Source organism: Anopheles maculipalpis, chromosome 2RL, assembly GCF_943734695.1.
Source record: "Anopheles maculipalpis chromosome 2RL, idAnoMacuDA_375_x, whole genome shotgun sequence".
Taxonomy (NCBI): Eukaryota; Metazoa; Arthropoda; class Insecta; order Diptera; family Culicidae; genus Anopheles; species Anopheles maculipalpis.
In genome coordinates this window covers 10,894,097-10,916,227 of record NC_064871.1, presented here as the reverse complement: position 1 = coordinate 10,916,227, position 22,131 = coordinate 10,894,097, and the positions used below count along the sequence as shown (strand labels likewise).

Here is a 22,131-nt window from a genome sequence, read left to right as displayed (position 1 = left end):
CGCTGTTTTCGTAGGTTGGGTTGCATTTGCTCGAGCGACAGAGAGCTTGTTGCGGCTTTCCAAAGACACAACCGAGACTGTTGAAGGGGGCGGGGAGGGTGTGAGGAGTTGGAGGGGAATGTTACAACGTTGTCCCGTTTATTGATTTCCATTTGTTTCGACGTGCAACAGTGCCGGTAAAGGAGCGGGTGGAGAACTGGATGAACGAGGTGTTAAAGGAAATGCGTCGGACCAATCGATTTATAACGAAGAAAGCAATCTACCATTACGGCAAGGATCGCGAACTCGCACGGTTAGTTAGAAAAAAAGGAAGCTCGTTTTTTTATCTTTGCTAGCGCAAATGTGTGATATTCCACGCACGTTTCCTTCCACTGCCGGTTGATTCGAAATGCTTTCCATCTTCATCTTCAGGCCCGACTGGATAATGCTGTACCAGGGTATGGTTTGTCTTGCGGCGAATCAAGTCTGGTGGACGGCTGAGGTGGAGGAGGTGTTCGCCAAGGTGCGTCACGGTAACAAACGTGCGATGAAGGAATATCTGCAGGAACAGAACCGCCAACTCGATGAGCTGGTACTGAAAGGTATGTGCCGTGATTTTTTGACGCTAGATGGGAGCCCATTAACCCGGACGATAAATTACCGACCGAGTAAGTTTTGGGATGCATTTGGGTCACTAATAAAAACGGTTTTCCCCTTCGTTAGTGCGCGCTAATCTGACACCCAACGATCGGCTTAAATTTAAAACCATCGCCACTATCGACGTTCATGCGCGGGACATTATTGAAGGGTTTGTGCGGGATAGCATACTGGACGCACACGAGTTTGGATGGGAAAGTCAACTGAGGTAAGATAATGGCTCAAATGTGGTGACAGTTTCAGTTTCATTTTGAAGTATGATAAACTTAAACTTTAACCTACAGATTTTACTGGATACGAGAAATGGATAACTTGTGTGTCCTACAATGTACAGGTGAGCAGTTCTATTTCAATTTTTTTCGGAAAAGCTCCTCCAAATATTGAAGAACCGAAAAGAAGATTTTCAATGTTTCATTACCTTAAATCAGTTTGATGGCGCATGTTTTTGCTGGCATTCTACCATAAATGTCCTAACAACACTAGATGTCGTTTTGAAAATAGTGCATTGGTCGGATTTCTGATAACAGTTACCGGTCAAAGCATCTTTTTTTGAAACAATCTCTCCGTCCATGTATCTAGTTTCAGAATGTTCTTGCCCGTACGGTTTCGGCTGTCGGAAGCTACTTCAAATCCTGTACTAATTACATTTCGTTCTCTGATTGCTCTTCATTGGCCGGATCTCTTGCTGCTGGACATACCGCATCGAATGTGGATGGATGACCGGCCCGGATTGGGATGAAACATTCGTCTTGTTTTGTGCTCCGTACGATAACCGTCACCGTCGGTGGTCTCAAATCACCGATCGACCCTTAAATTGGTGCCGGTCCGGCTCACGAATCCCACTGTCGAAACATCACTGCCATATGGTACCATCGGGTAAAATCTCTTGAAAACTGTATCCTTGGTTCGCCGATCGATGCCGATGACAACGCTCGACGATGATGCCGACGACGATGATTTGATAGGAAAATTCGATTACGGTTACGAGTATATGGGATTAAATGGACGGCTCGTTATTACGCCATTGACTGATAGGATATATTTAACAATCACACAAGCGTTGACGATGAATTTGGGCGGTGCACCAGCTGGTAAGTGATAATCGATACGTCCCGATACGCATGGTCCCGTTTGCCGAAAGAGATAAGACATTCGCTGCCGGAATGATGTGTGCCGCGTCCCGGGAGGCCCAGGTCCCGGTGACAACATTCATTTAGATTTTGCATCCATTATGCGCTGCCCCAGCTCCCGCCCAGACCTCAAGGTACCACAAATGTGGCCCAAAATTGTAGCAAAACAGACAACGGCACTTTGCTAATCTCAAACAGGCGACGAGTCAAAGGCTTTCGTACCAAAATGCGCGCTGTGCCGTTCCCAAGACCCGGCATTTCGAATTCAGTCCGGCCACATTTGTCTCTTATCGGAAAACGGACGTTTGTTCACATGTTTATCTAAGCATTCCTTTGTAACTAACCGAACATTTCGTACGCTTGCTTCCATGGTACGCCAACGACGGGCAGGCCCTGCCGGTACGGGTAAGACCGAAACGACGAAGGATTTGGCCAAAGCGCTCGCACTGCTTTGTGTTGTAACGAATTGCGGCGAGGGCATGGACTTTCGAGCCGTCGGAACGGTTCTGTCAGGTATGTAGAATAGTTTTCAGCTGACGCCTCAATCTTATGCTAGTTATTCATTGCAAAACGGGGTTGGGGTGCTTTTGGTGTGCTGCCCACATCCCAGCTTTTGGAACAGATTTGTTACCAAAACTCTAACAGGAATGTTAACACAAAATTAATTGTCGTACTTGATTGTGCATCCGTCGGTACATCCTGTGTGTTGGAAAAATGTTGAAATTTGTTACTAATTTACTGTCGAGCAAAACTACCTTGACGCCGGTGGCCAGCAGCACGCAAAAGCCTTCGGTACAGCTTTACCTCATTAAAATAATCAAATTGAATCGGAAAATTTATTTCTCAATTTTACGGTTTAACAGTAATCCGCAAACTAAATATCTGCTGATCTGATAACGTGAGCCGCATTCAGCGTCGGCTGGCAACCTGTAATTTCGACCGGTTTGTGTTTCCTGGGTTGGCATCAGTACACGAACCTCCGTCCCATTCTGTACACCGGTTATCTCGCAGTACAAGCGGTTTAATCCATCCGCACCACACGGTCAAACCAAATGGGAAGCGTCCGTGTGTGTGTATGTGTGTGTGTGTGTTTGTGCGAAGGTTCCGGGTTTGCAATTCATCCTGATGATGGTGGCTGATTGTGCTGCGGCCACATCACCACCAGCAGGAAGATGGTGCACGGTAGCACAATGTTTTAAAACCTTTGCATAACTTCAACCGCAGCCCCCGCGCGCACGTGAGCGTGTGTGTGTGTGTACGAGGCTTTACACCTTTTTCGCACCCGGCGCATCCTCGGTGGGTGAGACCTGTTTGCATCGGCTGGTGGGGACACATTCGGGGTTGCCTTTTCGTACTTAAGCTCGCGTCGCGAACCAAAAAGACGTACCGAAACACATAACACCAATCGGTAATCGGCTTTGCGTTTTATAAAACACAAATTGCACTACAAATAAAGCGTGCGTGTTGTATGTGTGGATGGGTGCATCGAAATGGTGATTCAATTTCGTGCCAACCGCAGACCAGCGTGGGAGGTTGGAATCTGAAGTCAGAATTCTATTTCGAGCCGGATTTTTCAATACACATTAAACAAATGTGTGCGGTTTGCTTTACCAGACGTGCGCTAGGCACTGTTTAGTAGTGGCATTGGGCTAGGAAAGTGTGCAAATTTTGAAATTCTATTTATTTCAATTGTGACAGAAGGGATAAGGTTCTATTCGTTGGAATTTTAGAACGGCCACAGTCTAGAGCTATTTTTAAGTTTTCATACATCTGATACAAATATTTAAAAGGACCTTAGTAAGTTTAGTATTCTCGGAAAATTTGGTGTGTTATACATAGTTGGTAATTTAGTTTAAAATTAAAATAAATCGAGTCAATTCTTAGTAATTAATTTCAACACGCACACGTTCGTCGTCTTTAGGTCTCACGCAATGCGGTGCCTGGGGTTGTTTTGATGAGTTCAATCGCATTGACATATCCGTACTGAGCGTAATCTCAACGCAGCTGCAAACTATCAAGACTGCACTCGTTTCCCGTGTGAAAACATTTATCGTAAGTTATCTAATCTTGCTACTTTATCAGTTCGTCCTACATATAACATTTGTTCTCGTTTTTTCCTCAGTTTGAAGGCAATGAAATCAATCTTGATCCCAAAGTCGGCATCTTCATTACAATGAATCCTGGTTATGCGGGCCGCACGGAGCTGCCCGAATCGGTGAAAGCACTGTTCCGTCCGGTCACCTGCATCATGCCCGATCTGGAGCTCATCTGTATGATATCATTGTTTTCCGATGGTTTCATAACGGCAAAGGTGTTGGCGAAAAAGATGACCGTCCTGTACAAAATGGCCCGTGAGCAGCTGTCGAAGCAGTATCACTACGATTGGGGACTTCGGTCGCTGAATGCGGTGCTTCGGATGGCCGGTGTTAACAAGCGGAAATCGCCAGAAATTTCCGAAGCTGCCACCTTGATGAGGACACTTTTTGATATGAATTTTCCCAAGTTTGTGTTTGACGATGTGCCGTTGTTTATGGGGCTTATTAAGGTGAGGAAGGCTTTTGTCCGTGATTGTGTCGCTTAAAATTGGGGCGGTCCTGTGGTAGGTTATACGCAACAGGATCGTGGTTCAAATCCAATCCAGACCATTCCCCCGTAGTTAAGGACTTTACTGTGCAACTAAGCCTATGGTTGATGGTCGGCTTGACCTTAGAGAAGTAGTTAAGCCAAGAAGAAACAGGCTCAAAATCACTTTACAACATTTACAATTATTTTCCCGCCAAAATAGGATTTGTTTCCTGGAGTCGATTATCCGCGCGTAGGTTATCCAGACTTCAACGAAGCGGTGCGGGAAGTTCTTGTGGTCGATGGGTTCGTTATAATTCAGAAACAGGTAGGCCTTTCCATTGTGCTCTCGACAGTCGTCTATGCTGACTATTGAACTCTTTTCCAGATGGACAAAGTTCAGCAGTTGTATGAAACGATGATGACGCGCCATTCAACGATGGTAGTCGGTCCGACAGGTGGCGGTAAAACCGTTGTGATCAACACGCTGATAAAGGCGCAAACCAATATGGGTTTGCCTACGAAATGCACCGTGCTTAACCCGAAAGTATGCTAACTTCAACCATAGTATTTTTATTATTTTCTTTACTACACCATACATAACACATTTCATTGATATTGGGAAGCTTTTCATCAGGTCTAAAAGGGGTAGCTGGGTTTTGTTTTCCTTTCTACCCTTCGCTTGGCGTTGGTAAAATAGTTAGATCAAAAGCATATCATCAGAAGGCAACCAGCAGTTTCTTTTTTTTTTTTGGCTTTATGTTACCATTATGGGGTTTTCTAACCTATGAAAAGGATACCATCTCACACCATACCACTTCAACCATATATTTTCAAAGAACTTGAGCTTGCCAATATCAACTAATGGCAAATCTTTCCAAGGCGTCCATGAGCGTGCCAAATGTTTGGCGCGCTACCGAACAGGCAAAAATGCATCCGATCCCTGCGCTATACACACGAACGATGCGAAATAATCGTTATCTTGCAATCGGGCACGCAAAGATAAGCTCTTTGTGCGATTGGATCCATTTGGATGCACTTCCCACAGCCAATCCAATTTTGAAAGCAGAGCTAAAGAAGGCTTCTCACAGACTGGCTGCTACTATGTGATGCAAGCTTACAGTCCCAAACTCACGTATAAATTAACGGACGTTGTGTCAGCATGCGGCGGTAGTCAGTCCTTATTCATGTAAACCTGATATAGGGTACAAAACATCCCAACTAGGAACCGTCCCAAAAAAATCGATGCTTTTCTCTGATGCAGAACAGTCACTTGATGCGGAGTGCAAGCAATCGCAACTGATATGGCAATAGCGGCTCCATAGGAATCGCCATTTTTTGCCTCCTAAAAATGAGTTTGAAGATTGGATGAGATGGATTCGTTTCAATTTTTAGGTTGTTTATTTTCATGTGCTTCTTTCAAATGCCCTAAATATTGACAGAATATGATACCTTTTTTATGGCCGACTGGTCCATCGCGAAAATTGCAATCATCAGAAAGAACCCCATATTTCCTGCCATTTGTTCGCCTCATTTTCAATAACCCTTTTGTATCTCTTGTGCACATTGCTGCAGGCTTGCTCGGTGATAGAGCTGTACGGATTTCTCGACCCGAGTACCCGCGACTGGGTCGATGGGCTGTTCTCCAACATATTCCGGGAGATGAATAAACCCACTGACCGCGATGTAAGTATCGTTCTCGTACTATATTGCTCCATTTTACGCTTATAGTAGTAGCAAGCCTTTTATCAGCCACAGTCACAGGCTCAAAAGAGGCCGTGCGATGCCTTTCTTTCAATGATACTGAGGGGGCTAATGAGCGGCTTTGCTGCCTATTTATCGTTCCAGGAACGGCGGTACGTTTGCTTCGACGGGGACGTTGATGCGCTCTGGATTGAAAACATGAACTCCGTCATGGACGACAACAAACTGCTAACGCTGGCGAACGGGGAGCGCATCCGGCTAAACAGTTACTGTGCGCTGCTGTTTGAAGTTGGCGACCTAGCGTACGCTTCGCCCGCGACAGTTTCGCGTGCCGGTATGGTGTACCTCGATCCGAAAAATCTCGGCTACCTGTGCTACTGGGAACGGTGGCTTAAAACGCGCTACCTTGAGGAGCAGGAAATGCTGCAAAAAACGTTCACCGCCCTCGTCCCGGTCGCGATCGATTACATACTGGAGGGTGTCGATGGAAATAATCAGGAAGATCCGCTGGAACTGGTCATTCACCAAACGAACCTCAACATGGTCGTCCAGCTGTGCCAATTTTACGATGCACTGTTTCCGATGAAAAGCTCCACCTGCCTGCACGAGGAAGATGTGGTCGAGTGTGGTTTTGTGCAGTGTGTCTACCTTTCGCTTGGTGCTTCTTTGCTGGAGGAGTCACGCATTCGTTTTGATGGGTTCGTGAAGCGAAATCTTGAAATGGTTGCGGCTGAAGATACGCGGGACAGTCCTGCCACTACGGGACAATTGCCCACATCGAAACCAACGCTGTTTGATTTTTTCTTTGACATTGAGCGGAAGCAGTGGCTTGCTTGGGAATGGGTAATCCCTAGTTATGAGCACGATGTGACGCTGAATTTCAGTGACATTTTGGTGCCTACGATGGACACTATGAAGATAGAGAAAATTCTGGATCTCATGAACAAGGTAAAGGCCAATATGTCTTTAATCAAAATTTGGAAGAAGAAGGCTTTTTAATGCTCATCTTTCTCTCTCTCTCTCTGTCTCAGGTTCGTCGTCCAGTGGTTCTGGTGGGAGATCCTGGAACGTCCAAAACAGCAGTCATATCCCATTTCCTGCGCCATCTTAATCGGGACTCGTTCGTCGTACTAAATATAAACTTTTCCTCGCGAACATCTTCCATGGACGTGCAGAAAACGATAGAAGCGGCAGTAGAGAAACGGACAAAGGATATTTTTGGACCACCGGTTGGAAAGAAGCTGGTCACCTTTATCGACGATATGAATATGCCGCAGGTGGATAACTATGGCACACAGCAGCCAATCGCTCTGCTAAAGCTGCTGCTAGAAAAGGAGGGAATGTTCGACCGAACCAAGGATTTAAGTTGGAAGAAGTTCAAAGACATGTGTAAGTGTGAGGATAGGGGCTAGATAGTTTAAAAAACGCCGATTACACATTGATTCTACCATTTCCAGCATTCATCGCCGCGATGGGCCGTGCGGGCGGTGGTCGCAACGAGGTAGATTCTCGCTTTATATCCATGTTTTCCGTCATCAACATTATCTTCCCGAACGATGAAACGCTGCACCACATTTACATGTCGATACTGAAGGGCCATCTGCAACCGTTCGCACCGGAGCTCGGCTCGAACGCGAACAAGCTGATTGAGATGACGCTGGCACTGTTTAAAACGCTCGTCACCAAGCTACCCCCGACGCCGTCCAAGTTCCACTACATCTTCAACATGAAAGATTTGTCGCGCATTTTTGCCGGACTGCTGCAGATCCATCCCAGCTTCGTGAAGGAAACGCGCCATCTCGTACGCGTGTGGCGCAACGAGTTTGCTCGCGTCATCTGCGATCGGCTGATAAACGAGCAGGATCAACAGTTTATGGAGCAGCAAATTAGTGAACAAATCATGGAACAGTTTCCGATCCCGCGCAGCTTCCGCCACACGGTACAGGTGGAACCGTCCCAGCAGGGTCGGCTAGAGTCGAGAATTAAAAGTGCCGTCGTGGAGCTGTCCACCGCACAGTACGCGCTGCGAGATCCGCTCCTGTTTGGCGACTACCGCAACGCCGTCAATCCGGCGGAAGAACGGTACTACGAGGATTTGCTCGACTACGAAGCGATCTACTTCCTGTTTCAGGAAATATTGATGGAGTACAATGAGCAGCGTGGTAAAATGAATCTCGTACTGTTTGAGGATTGCCTCGCGCATTTGACGCGCGTTCATCGTACGCTGCGAATGCATCGGTAAGTAGTGATGATGCGTCTGCGAAGGGAGAAATTAATTATGCTACAAAGTCAATATACGAATGGTATGCGTTGCCTTTACATGCAACAGGGGTCACGTAATGCTCGTCGGCATCGGTGGATCGGGCAAGCAAAGCATTACGCGTCTGGCGGCGTTTGCGGCCGGTTGTGAAGTTTTCGAAATTGTGCTAAGTCGCGGCTACAACGAGTCGTCCTTTAGGGAGGATTTAAAAACGCTCTTCTTGCAGGTCGGTGTGAAAAATATCAAGACATGCTTCATCTTTAAAGCCGCCCAAGTAAGTTTTTCTAACTCTCTTACGCTTGGAGTGAGCGTGACGCTTTTCAATTTCAATGTTTGCTTTTTCTTTTCTGCGTCCCCTTTTTGCGTTTATTCGGTTGCTGTTGCTTTCCCCTTGTCCGGAACATAGATTGCGGAAGAAGGATTTCTGGAGTTCATAAATAATATTTTAACCACTGGAATGGTGCCAGCAATGTTTACCGACGACGAAAAGGATCAGATAATTGGTCAGTGCCGCGGTGCAGCGCAGGAAAATGGCTACGCGCCGAGCAAGTAGGTTGAGATGGTGTATTTATTACGCTGCCCAGCTGGTTTATTGGCTTCGTGGCTAAAGAAAGAAAATAAAAAATGCAGCCTGTAGCTACTAGCTCTCCCCCCGGGTGCCTGTTGTGTTTGCGCTGATTTCCTGATGCTTTTTCCGGCACGCCATTTTAAATCCATTTATCGCATCTTTCATCTTTTTTTTTTTTTTTGGTTCACACTTCCGGACAGGGATGGCGTTTGGTCGTTCTTCCTCGACCGTGCCGTACGCAATCTGCACGTGGTGCTCTGTATGTCGCCCGAGGGCGACGCACTACGCAATCGGTGCCGTAATTTCCCCGGACTGGTGGGCAGCACTACGATTGATTGGGTGTTTCCATGGCCCCAGCAGGCACTGTTTGCCGTGGCGAAGGTATTTCTCGCGGACCATCCGAAGGTAAGGTGCACCAATTACTGTACAACTAATTAGATACATGAGTGGAACTATTCTAATTTCGCCCTCTCGACTCTCGGCTGCAGATTCCGGAAAACTATCGTGAACCAATCATCGCACACATCGTTCACGTCCATCAATCGCTCAAGGGCTATAATGTGCAATATCTGATGAAGTTGCGAAGAAAGAACTTTGTCACACCGAAGCACTATCTTGATTTCATCAATACGTACTTGAAACTGATCGGTAAGTTAGATACGATTAAACGAGAAACCCTCGATGCCTTCCAAACATCGATTATTGGTGAGGATTTGGTAGTCGCGCGCTTCTGCCGATTGCAAAGCGTTGGTGTGTACTAAGCGCGAAATAGGTGAATTTGACGAAAACACCCATATCAATTTGTTTCCATGGCAAAGTTGGGCAGAACTCGGCTGTCAGCAGCACCGACCGGACACGGTAACGCTGTCTATCAAATGTCTCATCGCTCAGTCAACCGTCTACCGTTTTATTTCGTGCATCGTTTCTCATACGATACCGGGAAAAAAGATTCTCGGTTTAGCCCGTCCCCGTCCCGGTATCCAGCGTATTGCAGAGGAGAGCGTGTTCTGCGTGGTCCATAATTAATTAGCACAGTATTATCCGGAATAATCGATCATTCCCTTGGTGGGAGTTTTTTTTTTGTATTCTGCGCCATAGAAACACTTTGGCTGTGAAGCCTTACGGCATAGGCATCAGATCCCGAGGTTTCCGGTTTATCTGACACTCAGAAGTGTACGGCTGGAAAGAGCTTAGTCACATCAAGCAGAAGCACTAATATGTGTGTTCCTCGCATCCAAATTTTCTTCCCATCGCGTCCCACCGTACAACGACGGGCCACCCTTCGTGGATTCTATCGGTTCGATGCCATGGTCCATCGAGTCGTGTTTCGCAACACCTACTATGGGTGCTATCGTTTTTATTTTTCATCCTCTGATGGGTTCCTTCCGTACCGGATGTCACTGTTGTGTGGTGGGCGTAGGCGTACGCAGGGAAGCGATGGTAGGAACAAAATAGCTACTATACCGGCCTATCGGTAAAGCCGCTTGTTCTGTTGGTTAAGAAGAAGACACACCAAGCGCATCATCCCGAGGAACGGAGTGTTCCAGCTAGATACGGTTACACTAGCAAAAGGGCAAACCTCGGGATACATCCGGGAAAGGGGGCCCCGGAATCGAACGTCGTCGGATGGAGGTGTGAGAGGAAAATAAATATAATATACAGTGTGGGCCTGGGCAAAACGTACCTAAAGACAGACGTGGGAAAGCAATCACAAAAAAAAAACGCCGACACACACACATAGAAGACCTGCTCTGCGCAAAATAAATGTTCATCTTTCATTTTCAATTTGTCACGCTTCGCCAGAGGAGAAAGATAATTTCATCATGCAACAGTGCTCTCGACTATCGGACGGAATCGAGAAAATTAATGAAGCCTCACTTCAGATCGATCATTTGAGTATCATCGTCGAGGAGCAGCGGAAAAATGTCATCGGCGCGGCGGAGCGTTGTGAATCGATGCTGGCGGGAATTGAGACATGTAAGTAAAAAGCAGAAGAAGCTTCTATTTCTCCCTTGGGCGATTGGGAAAAGAGTATTTATTGTATTTTCTTTCTGACTGTGAGAACGTGTGTGTGTGTGCATTTGTGGATGTTTTCGAGGAAATTGGAACACATTCCCGAACCCTTGTGGGATCGGTGTATTTGATCGTTTGGTACTTCTTGATGAAACCTTCTACACACGCCTTGGTGTGCCTTTCTCCTTTCACCTCCTTATCTCTAGCGACCGAACGAGCGAACGTGAAGAAGCTGGAAGCGTCCGAGAAGTCGGTGGAGGTGGAGCAGCAAAAGAAAATCATCACCGTCGAGAAAGCGGAAGCGGAAGAAGCGTTGGCAGCGGCCCTGCCAGCCCTCGAGGTGGCTCGATTGGCTCTGTCGGATTTGGACAAATCGGATATCACCGAGATTCGCAGCTTCGCCACACCGCCCGAACCGGTCCAGGTCGTGTGTGAGTGTGTGGCCATCATCAAAGGCTACAAGGAAATTTCGTGGAAAACGGCCAAGGGCATGATGTCGGAGGGCAACTTTTTGCGTAGTCTGCAGGAGCTGGACTGTGATGCAATCACGCAAAAACAGGTAGCGACGGTGCGAGCTAATATGAAGGTAAGCATCAGGTGCAGTGTGTGTGTGTGTGTGTGTGTGTGTGTGTGTGTGTGTGTGTGTGTGTGTGTGTGTGTGTGTGTGTGTGTGTGTGTGTGTGTGTGTGTGTGTGTGTGTGTGTGTGTGTGTGTGTGTGTGTGTGTGTGTGTGTGTGTGTGTGTGTGTGTGTGTGTGTGTGTGTGTGTGTGTGTGTGTGTGTGTGTGTGTGTGTGTGTGTGTGTGTGTGTGTGTGTGTGTGTGTGTGTGTGTGTGTATGTGTGTGTGTGTGTGTGTGTGTGTGTGTGTGTGTGTGTGTGTGTGTGTGTGTGTGTGTGTGTGTGTGTGTGTGTGTGTGTGTGTGTGTGTGTGTGTGTGTGTGTGTGTGTGTGTGTGTGTGTGTGTGTGTGTGTGTGTGTGTGTGTGTGTGTGTGTGTGTGTGTGTGTGTGTGTGTGTGTGTGTGTGTGTGTGTGTGTGTGTGTGTGTGTGTGTGTGTGTGTGTGTGTGTGTGTGCTACGAGCGTGATGGAAGGAAGCAGCTCACCCGAAACCCAAACGTTTCTCACCACAGAGATCCCAAAAGCTTGATGAAATGCAAAGCATCTCGAAGGCCGGATATGGTTTGCTGAAGTTCGTGCGTGCCGTGCTGGGCTACTGTGACGTGTTTAAGGAGATCAAACCGAAGAAGGATCGTGTCGCGTACCTGGAATCGGAGCTGAACGGGCAGATTCGGCTGCTGGTGAAGCTGACGAACGAAATCGGCAAGCTGGAGGACGAGCTGGCGGAGCTGAACAACAAGTACGCGAACGCGATCAAAGACAAGCAAATGCTGCAGGAAATGATGGAACAGGCGGAACGGCGGCTGCTCGCGGCAGACAAGCTGATATCCGGTCTCAGCTCCGAGCGTGACCGGTGGGTGATCGATCTGGGCAAGTTGCAAATCGAACGAACGAAAGTCATCGGAAATGCCTTGTTATCGGCCTCGTTTCTCGCCTACATGGGCCCATTTTCCTGGGAGTTCCGCAAAGCGATTCTCTTTGATGATTGGCATGCGAACGTGCTGGAACAGGACATACCGTTTACCGAGCCGTACCGCGTGAACGCAAATCTGTCGAACGATCTCGAACAGAGCACGTGGGCCTCGGAAGGGCTACCGCCGGACGAGCTGTCCATACAGAACGGTATACTCACGACCAGAGCGTCACGGTTTCCGCTCTGCATCGATCCGCAGCAACAAGCGCTCACGTGGATAAAAAAGCGTGAAACGCCCAACAATTTGAAGACGCTCTCGTTCAACGATAAGGACTTCCTGAAGCAGCTCGAGATGGCCATTAAGTATGGCACGCCGGTACTGTTTCAGGATGTGGACGATTACATCGATCCGGTGATAGATAACGTTTTGGAGCGAAATGTGCGTATACAGGCGGGCCGGCAGATTGTCGTAATCGGCGATAAGGAGGTGGACGTGGACGCCAACTTCCGGCTGTACCTCACGACCAAGCTGGCCAATCCGAGCTTTGACCCTGCGGTGTACGCGAAGGCGCAAGTTATCAATTACACCGTCACCGTGAGCGGGTTGGAAGATCAGCTGCTGAGTGTGGTTGTGCGTGCGGAACGGTCCGATCTCGAGGAGCAGCGCGAAACGCTGATTGCCGAAACGAGTGCGAACAAAGCGTTACTGCAAAATCTGGAAGATTCCCTGCTACGCGAACTGGCCACTTCAACGGGCAACATGCTGGACAATGTAGAGCTGGTAACTACGCTCGAGAGCACCAAGGAAAAGGCGGCCGAAGTTTCGCAAAAGATTGTGCTGGCGGAACAAACGTCCAAAGAAATCGATGTGCTGCGTAACGGGTACAGACTGGCGGCGCTGCGCGGTGCCATCTTGTACTTCGTCCTGTCGGATATGGCTGCCGTTAATGCGATGTATCAATACTCGCTGAACTCGTACCTGGAGGTGTTTGGCTATTCGCTGCGCAAGGCCGTCCCCGATAATGTGCTCTCGAAGCGTTTGGATAATATTATCAACACACTGACGCGCAACGTGTACGATTACGGATGTATCGGTATCTTCGAGAAGCATAAACTGCTCTACTCCTTCCAGATTACGATAAAGCTGGAACAGAACAGGGGTACCTTGACACAGGCCGAGGTGGATTTCTTCATCAAAGGTAAGGTATCGCTTGAGAAGACGGATCGTCCTTGCCCGGTAACCTGGATAAGTGAGAAGGGCTGGCAGGATATCGTGATGCTGGGAGAAATGTATCCGGAAAAGTTTGGCGATCTACCCGGTCACATCGAACGCAACATCTACGAGTGGACCAGCGTAAGCAATCAAAGACTCTTGGAATGATGACATGATTCAGGTCTAGCAAGCTCTTTTTTCTTTCTCTCCACACAGTGGTATGATCTCGACGATATCGGAGGGTATGAATATCCTGGAAATTTTGAAGAGCGCATGACACCATACGATGTAGGTTTGCATTCATGGAACTATGGTAGCAAAGGAAAATCTTCCATTTCATCTGTATCTGTAATTTTTCATGCCTGTAGCACTTGTTGCTGATGCGATGCCTCAGGGTAGACCGTGTGTACCGGATGCTCAACAACTACGTCTCGCAAACCATGGGCGAAGAGTTCATTACGCCACCAATTTTAAGCTTCGATTCCATCTACGAACAATCGACCGCATCCACACCGGTCGTGTTTATTCTGAGCCCGGGTTCCGACCCTACCTCCGACCTGATGAAACTTGCCGACCGTTGCGGTTTCGGGGGCACCAAATTCAAGCACATTTCGCTCGGCCAGGGCCAGGAAGGGGCAGCGCTCAAGTTGCTGTATTCGGCGCTCGAGCAGGGCTTATGGTTGATGCTTCAGAACGGCCACCTGCTGATCAGCTTCATCAAAACGCTCGAGAAAATCATCGATTCGATCGAGAAACCTCACCCGGACTTTCGGCTCTGGATAACGACGGACGCGACGCCAACGTTCCCGATTGGCATACTGCAAAAGTCGCTGAAAGTCGTTACCGAGCCACCGAACGGGTTGAAGATGAATTTGCGGGCCACCTTCTTCAAACTGCGCCAGCAAACGCTTGACTCCTGCACCCATGCGGCGTTCAAACCATTAGCATACGTACTGGCGTTCTTTCACGCCGTGCTACAGGTAAGCGAAATTCCAACTGGTGGGGTCTATCCAAGGGATAGATTTATTTCTCCGCAGGTTAGACGAAACCATCTGGAGCAGTCGCTGCCGTCAGCCATCGTTTTCATGCTGCACGTCAGCGAAATGCAATGGCACCCGTTACGCCTCGCCCGCAAGCAAGTGGAGATGTAAATTTTATCGTTCCCGTCGCTGCAATCCCTCATGAATAATAAGAGTCGTGATTTTTTACCATTCTTCTTTCATCTTCGCAAATCCACTAAATCAGATAACGTCGCTCTCTGCGTGCGAGTGTAAACTTTGCCAGGACGCTAGTGACGGAGGGAAAAATGCAATTCGTGCACTTTTCCTTCCATTTCTTTCTTTCTACTTCTGCAAAACTTATATCTCGAACTGTGTGATATTCATGCAAATGACTCGGTGTTTAGCGAGCAGGAGAACCAAAAAGAAAAAATAAGAGAAGAAGTAAATCTATGTAAATCTTTTGAAGTTATGATGCATATGATCGCCGGATGATGATGATGACGATGGCTGGAACACTCGCATCAACAATTCTTATCATTACGCAAATGCACTCACATCGGATAGTACCTCAGGGGAAATTTGGAAGAGTATCTCTCATCTCGGTTCATGGTTATTTTGAGCATATTGTTCAAACAAATGTGACATCAAGTTGTGCTTGTTGTTGCTTTCTTAATTATTAGCTTCAGCTACTTGTTCTATTGCTATTGAGCTCACGTAATTCATCTTCTCTTTGTAATAGGAGCGCAGAAAATATGGAAAGCTGGGCTGGAACATCTGTTACGACTTCAATGAGTCAGACTTTAACGTTTGTCTGCAGATCCTCGATACATACCTAACGAAAGCGGTGGATTCGCGGGACAATCGCATGCCGTGGAATAGTTTGAAATATTTAATTGGAGAGGTACGATTTCATTTCCCTTAGCACCATCGTCGGTTAAACGCGTTTCAAACAAACTTCTGTTTTTTGCTGGTTCTCCCACCTTCCGCAGGTCATGTACGGTGGACGGGTCATAGACGATTTCGATCGGCGGGTTGTGAAAACGTACATGGACGAGTACATGGGAGACTTTCTGTTCGATACGTTTCAACCGTTCAATTTCTACGCTGACGAATCATTTACCTACGCACCGATTGCGGCACCGAATCGAGATGAATTTATCGGTAAGAGCACTTCGCCCGTATCGAGCGAGCGTATTGTTGCTGTAACGCGTCCCGGCGCTAACCGTCGGTTTATAATTTCAGCCGCCATCGATAAGCTGCCACTCAACAACACGCCGGAAGTGTTTGGTTTGCATTCGAACGCCGAGATCGGTTACTATACGATGGCGGTACGCGAAACCTGGGCCCACCTGATTGATTTGCAACCACAAACTGGTAAGTAGGGGAACGTGGGGAAGGGAGCATTTGAAAAGGATAATGTTGAAATACTGCGTCAGTGCAGTTGCTCTCAACACGCGACACTATGCATATGGTTGAAGTGTTTTGTAGTGTGCGCTGTGGTTTATTAATTTTTCAAACATTTGCTATACGTTTTAAAGCATTGAGTACGAAAGTTAATAATCAAATATCGATTAATTCTGTCCCTGACACGGCGGATAGTTTGCTTGGGTGATACGGTTTCACTACCCGTTCCGGAAGAAAATGGTATGTAAGGTTCAATTTCAATGCCATGAAGCTTAGCAATAACTTTCGCATCACCAATATATTTATTTAGGCTTCCTGCACCGTCGTAAAAACTCTACGGCCTAACTAGCTTGATTGCAAATAAGCACATTTTGTTGATTGATGACAGCATGCACCCACAAACAAGGGCAACCGTTAAACACCTTTTGCATGCGAATGTTGTTGCTTTCACACGTAGCCTTCCCCTGTAGGTCATCAATCACACTTGTCGACAGCATCGAGTGCTTTTCGGCAAAGTCACGGTCTTAGCACATGTTTGAAATTTTACGCCTCAACAATGACAATATGTGGCATAAAACTATGCCCCTTTTCCTCACCGTTTACGTGTGTGTAATCGCTTCGTCATCAGGTGCGGACACGGGCGGCATCAGCCGGGATGAGTTTATCGACAGGGCGGCCGTGGACATACTGAAAAAGCTACCAAAACCGTTCGATATATGGCGCGTGAAAAAGGCGTACCAGGTCAACATAACGCCCATCTGTGTGGTGCTGCTGCAGGAGCTGGAACGCTACAACCGGCTGATCCAGCGGATGGAGCACACGCTGAACCAGCTCCGCAAAGCGCTGGCCGGCGAGATTGGCATGGACGCGGTGCTCGACAATGTTGCTCATGCATTATTCAACGGCCAGCTGCCGGATGACTGGCGTAAGCTGGCACCGGCCACCTGCAAACAGCTCGGTGACTGGATCGAACATTTGCTGGTAAGTGTAGCTACCATACCAAACATAGGTCTCAAGGTATTCATCAACAATGTGGCGACCGCGATCGATCGAGGGAAGGATATCCTGGTGAGGCATGCGGTAGACTGACGCACACAACCGCTAACAACCGGGGTGCAGGATTATCGAACTTTGGCCTGAAGTCTGGGATGCTAATTAAAAAACACCAAACTTTTCCGTAACGTGTAAAATTGCTCGTTTTAATTTCCTGGACAATTTTTTTCTTCCATTTTTTTTTTTCAACCGTTTCACTTGGTGTCGCTAATGATGTGGTGCTGCCTCGAACCAACTGGCCAACTACTACCCTTACAACTCATCGTGTGTGAGCAGCGAAGATCACAGCAGTATAAATATTGGTCAGTGTCTGGTGAACCGCTGGTGATGTGGCTGTCCGGACTACATATACCGGAAAGTTATTTAACCGCGTTAGTTCAGGTAAATTAAACAAACAGCATATAAATTACATAAACCCCATCCATTTTCTCCACGTGGGTGGTAGGGACGCCGCTTACTGTGGGGGTTTGCCGGGAATGGCAGTGATTGGCTGGTGTAATGATAAAGCTAACAGCAGTTATTTGATCTAGTGAGGCCGCTAATCGTACATTGAGGTCGCAACAAAATTGTCGACCAGATAAAGGACATTAGGCGGCGCGGGGGAGGGTAAGGCTAGCATATCAGTGTCCCCCGTTCATTGATTGCATAAAATTCATTGTGTGTGTGACCTTATGGGTTTAACAATGACGCTACTGATCTTTCGTGCGACAGAACTGATATCAAATATCACACGGAATAATTCTCCGAACTCAGACTTTGAATATTCCCTTCTTACTCTTGGCTAAACGACCTACTACTAGGTCATACCGACTATCGAATAGTTTTCTAGACTAGATGATACCACGTAGATAATATGGATAATCAGTCCCCAGTACGAGGAAGCTGTCAGAATGGGATGATATCGGGATTGATCCTAGATCCTGCCGTATGAAGATCGACACTTCAAACGCCTCTTCCGCTGACCGAACATGCATTATCGTGCTACGGAATAATACAAACAACGTTGGACATTGCTGGTCAAAGTTAAAAAATGTCACAAGAAGACAAGAATAACATTAGTTATTGTATATCCAGAATTTTTCCATGGAAATGAATACCTTTTCTAACTAAATAATCAAAATCTCCACAACAAACTTTATGCAAAAATGCATGTCTTTTTGCCTTCCATCTCTATCACAATTAAATTCCTTCGTAACAGTATGTCCGTCAACAAAAGTCACAATTCAAGATATTAAATACTTCCGATTCCAGTGCTCTCCCACAGCTCAATTCTTCCAAGAACGATGGGTGGGAGCTCGCAACACCCTGTTTGCATATTCATCGCCCAACTTCATATCCTCATGCATATCCCCTACCTCATGTGTGTGTGTGCACTGCTAGACCCTATCGGGTTTAATTTTCTTTTTCTCTTTTGAAATTGTTTGCAGATCGCTTGCCGGAAGAACAACTGGCCGTTGGATCGTTCGACACTGTTCACGTCCGTGACGAGGTTCCTGCGCGAGGACGAAATCGAAGAGCGACCCGAAGCGGTAAATCAATTTGGATTAATCTCTTTCTCGACGATTTCATTAGATCCGTTTAGATTAGTCCGATTCACAACCCTCCCCCTCCCAATCTTGTGTGTGTGTGTGTATGCACGTAAATCGTCCTTGCATGCAGAAGATTTCTCCACGTCCTTCTCATCCGCACGTTGGATTGCAATTCGATTAGAAGCTAAGAACTCGGATGCTTTCTTGCACGTTGTAGCCGTTGGCAGTATTCGTGGCTGCTGACTATTTATTACCCACCACATCGGGCACCGAGTGTCTGCCCGTTCGTCCAGGCCGATTTGGATTGAATCAAATCACATCCTGGTGTGTTGCCTGTGGTGTGAAAGACATTTTTCTTACCACGGTCTGAGTATAGGGATGTTGGGTAACGTCTACTGGCCACACGATGGTTGGAGGGAGGGATCGTATCTGCATTGATCTCTTTAAACGGCATGCAACACTGACGCTTCCCTTTATTGAATATGGTGTGGGCCCATACCGCCATGTTAGATTAGTCCGTCAATTTCACAAATCAAATCGATTCCAACCAATCGTTTCTGCTGAGCTATATGACCTACGGGATAAGAGAAATCCAATAATGCATCCACCCTTGGAGTTTAGTGATCGATGTTTTAGGCTTGCAGTGGACATTACATTACACGTGTTCGACACTTGACATTAACAAGTCATCAGGATAAGCCTATCAAGACCACTGCTTAAGAGAGAAAAATAATTGAAACATTCCATTTTTTTTACATCGTTCAAAACTACTTTTTTTTCGGTTGTATTAAAAACTGGATTGGTTTTCTCACACCATCTCTTTGTCCTTCTGCCGTACTTCGGTGGCGCGTAACAGGCAGAAGGGCAAATGATTCTTTGTTTTGCTGTTTGTAGTTAGTTTCCTTTTTGCACTGCACATATGTTCCAACCGTTTGCCAGGCTGTGTCTGCAGTGCCGTGCTGCTTCGTTTCACCCCGATCCTCCAAGCCTCACCAACACACACCCATCGTAGCCCCAATCGTATGCAATTTGTCTTATTTGTACACTCATTCTTCTCCGGTACTTTTTTGTTGTTGTCTCCGCTGGGAATCCTCCCGCCCCGGAACATCGTCGTCACCGGCTTCTGGCGATTCGGTACGGGCGCGCACTGGATGATGGTGATAAATGCAGGGCTGCTACGTGACCGGTTTGTACCTTCAGGGTGCACGCTGGGACCCGGAAAACCGATGTCTGACACGTTCGACTCCGAAAGTGCTGGTCGAACCGTTGCCCGTGCTCTCGATTGTGCCGATAGAAACTCACCGACTGAAATTACAAGTAAGTAAACGGGCCCCGGGAACACCGACTCACTGCGTTCCGCACCTAGCTTCTTCTCGCGTCACTTTATTTGATTATGTTGCGCCGCCATTGTGTCACATACCGGGGAGTTTGATAAACATTTCGATTTATTCTTGCGAGTGGCGTATCTCACGTGCTCGGTGGAACTTCCGTACGCTGGCGTAGTTATTGTTTGCGTACAAAAACATTGTGTTCTTTCCGTGTTACCCTTTTCGTGATACGCGCGCTGAACAAGTTGTTGCGAACCGTTGCGAACCTGACGTTGGAACGTTCGTCAGCATTCGCGCGTCCTGCAGCAGTAGCAGCAAACGTTTGTTCAGCATTATTAATTGTGTAGCCTCGACTTATTGTATTGATTATTTCTAATGTTTTACTGCTGATTCATTACATTATTTCTCTTTGCATCGGGAAGAACACGTTCCGGACGCCGGTTTATACAACATCCGAGCGACGCAATGCAATGGGCGTCGGATTAGTGTTTGAAGCGGACCTCCGCACGGAAGAACACTGCAGCTTGTGGGTGCTGCAAGGAGTTTGCCTGACGATGAATTTGGATTAGTCTGGATCAGTCTGGACTGGATGAAATTATATCAGCCGAGTTGAAATAAAATAATATTTAATTACAAGTAAACAGTTTGTATTTGTCGTTTTAATTATTTAAATATTTGTACAATATGATTTGTGTTATCGTACTATTGCCATGTTTGAATGTTTCCGAAAGTTTCCGTTACGAGGAAACCGCGTTTGTGCGAAGCGTCTGCGCACTAGCGCACGTGTACTGTCATCCGAATCATATGTGTTTATGAAAACAGTGGAGAAAATCGATAAATTCGTAAACGAACCAGTTCACTGCAATGACAAAAGTGGGCGATAAACACTGTGAGTGAGAACAATTTGTGTGCGTAAGAGAAATGAAGACATGTGCGCCAATTGCTGCTAGTGTTTTGTAGTACGTCATAAGACAGTTGTAACAAAGAAGCATGTTTATGGACGACAGTGGTATCGAGAGTGGCGACAAGCTGGAATCGTTGTTCATCGATGAACTGGCAACCTTCGGAGAGGACCATCTGTTAAAGGATGCTACAGTAAGTTGATGTGTTGGCATATCTATTGTCCGGGTCAAAGGGCTTCTTCTAGTGTCCCAGTTCTAATGGCGACGCATCTCTTCGCAGACAAATGTCCCGAAAGGAGGAAGTCTCGATTCCGACGCAGAAAGTGACATCTACTCCAAGCTGAACGATTTCGATGTGGTGTTTGAGAATCCGGGCGAACGGCATGACCCGATACGGGCGGCCGTAGCAGCGGCTGCTGCCCCCGTGCCCGACTCGGACCGTCTTCCAGCTGCGCCCCAACAGCAGAAGCTACCGTATCCTGCCAGTGCAGGTGGACGCAAGGTTCTGACAAGTGACAACAGTACCGATTCGTTCGCTTCCTCCTCGGCCACGTCCAGTGGCGGTACGGTGCCTTCCGGTGCGAACGGAGACGATGGTTCGCAGCGTGACCACAGTACGGTGGCGCAGCTCAGCACGTGCAAAATATTGCAGCGCAAGCTCGAGCTGAAGGTGGAGCGCGCCAAACGCAACTACAAGCAGATGTATCAGGATGGGCATGTAAGTTTATCAGCGGGTGCCTTTCTGCTGTACACATGTAAAAGAGCCATATGTTTTTTGTGCAGGACACGGTAGAGAAAGAGCCTAAAATTAGCAGCCTCATACCGATATCGCGACTTCCAATACCGGCCGGACGGGAGAGCCATCAGCTGGTCGATGTTAACACGGGCTTCAACAGTGACGATGACGAGCTGGAGAACGTATCGTTCTTTCCGCGCCACAATCGTAAGGGTAGTGGAGGGGTAGCCCACACCCGTCAGGAACTTTCGGACACGTTCAGCATCCAGGAGATGACGATCGAGTCGGACAATGATGAGCTGGATTTTGAACAGTGTCGCAAGATGTCCGACAGCAAAGGGTACAGAAAAATACTTAACCGTGGCAGCAGTGCTGCCGGACAGGACGACTATCTCGACAACGATACGCTGGATGAGGATGATGATTCGCAGAACCTGGAGCTGTTACCACCGAAGGGTGGATATGCTGTCAAGGAACAGCTACGGCGAATGTTTTGCTGCTGCTGGAAGAGTGACGAGTTCCTGTGATGAGTTGGCACGCTTGCAGCGCTTTGATCGAACA

The 22,131-nt window shown here is 47.4% G+C and overlaps 2 protein-coding genes across 2 annotated transcripts in view; both read left to right on the top strand.

Moving 5' to 3' along the window:
- The window catches only part of LOC126560083 (dynein axonemal heavy chain 10), a 39,258-nt gene extending 18,757 nt beyond the window's left edge, over window positions 1–20,501 (top strand). The window contains exons 38-68 of the mRNA XM_050216244.1: window positions 172–292; window positions 412–581; window positions 703–844; window positions 921–970; window positions 1,602–1,727; window positions 2,157–2,279; window positions 3,688–3,818; window positions 3,889–4,311; window positions 4,552–4,656; window positions 4,717–4,875; window positions 5,904–6,014; window positions 6,177–6,980; window positions 7,064–7,421; window positions 7,490–8,270; window positions 8,362–8,566; window positions 8,699–8,841; window positions 9,061–9,265; window positions 9,349–9,508; window positions 10,664–10,837; window positions 11,080–11,459; window positions 12,004–13,758; window positions 13,834–13,905; window positions 13,986–14,597; window positions 15,358–15,519; window positions 15,608–15,779; window positions 15,861–15,992; window positions 16,651–17,003; window positions 17,352–17,456; window positions 18,503–18,604; window positions 19,775–19,921; window positions 20,355–20,501. Of these exons, the coding sequence (XP_050072201.1) occupies window positions 172–292; window positions 412–581; window positions 703–844; window positions 921–970; window positions 1,602–1,727; window positions 2,157–2,279; window positions 3,688–3,818; window positions 3,889–4,311; window positions 4,552–4,656; window positions 4,717–4,875; window positions 5,904–6,014; window positions 6,177–6,980; window positions 7,064–7,421; window positions 7,490–8,270; window positions 8,362–8,566; window positions 8,699–8,841; window positions 9,061–9,265; window positions 9,349–9,508; window positions 10,664–10,837; window positions 11,080–11,459; window positions 12,004–13,758; window positions 13,834–13,905; window positions 13,986–14,597; window positions 15,358–15,519; window positions 15,608–15,779; window positions 15,861–15,992; window positions 16,651–17,003; window positions 17,352–17,456; window positions 18,503–18,604; window positions 19,775–19,921; window positions 20,355–20,501 (8,630 nt within the window). The remainder of the gene's footprint in view (window positions 1–171; window positions 293–411; window positions 582–702; window positions 845–920; window positions 971–1,601; window positions 1,728–2,156; window positions 2,280–3,687; window positions 3,819–3,888; window positions 4,312–4,551; window positions 4,657–4,716; window positions 4,876–5,903; window positions 6,015–6,176; window positions 6,981–7,063; window positions 7,422–7,489; window positions 8,271–8,361; window positions 8,567–8,698; window positions 8,842–9,060; window positions 9,266–9,348; window positions 9,509–10,663; window positions 10,838–11,079; window positions 11,460–12,003; window positions 13,759–13,833; window positions 13,906–13,985; window positions 14,598–15,357; window positions 15,520–15,607; window positions 15,780–15,860; window positions 15,993–16,650; window positions 17,004–17,351; window positions 17,457–18,502; window positions 18,605–19,774; window positions 19,922–20,354) is intronic.
- Window positions 20,502–20,886: 385 nt separating this feature from the next.
- On the top strand, window positions 20,887–22,097 carry LOC126558483 (uncharacterized). The gene is made up of 3 exons (XM_050214504.1): window positions 20,887–21,027; window positions 21,115–21,552; window positions 21,618–22,097. Exons 1-3 carry the CDS (start codon window positions 20,923–20,925, stop codon window positions 22,095–22,097), a joined length of 1,023 nt encoding a protein of 340 aa, XP_050070461.1. The 5' UTR covers window positions 20,887–20,922.
- Window positions 22,098–22,131: the final 34 nt, after the last annotated feature.

Coding starts and splice junctions, on each gene's coding strand:
- LOC126558483 (XM_050214504.1), top strand. CDS start 20,923: ATGTTTATGGACGACAGTGGTATCGAGAGTGGCGACAAGCTGGAATCG. Junction 21,028..21,114: donor ATCTGTTAAAGGATGCTACA/GTAAGTTGATGT, acceptor ATCTCTTCGCAG/ACAAATGTCCCGAAAGGAGG. Junction 21,553..21,617: donor AGATGTATCAGGATGGGCAT/GTAAGTTTATCA, acceptor TTTTTTGTGCAG/GACACGGTAGAGAAAGAGCC.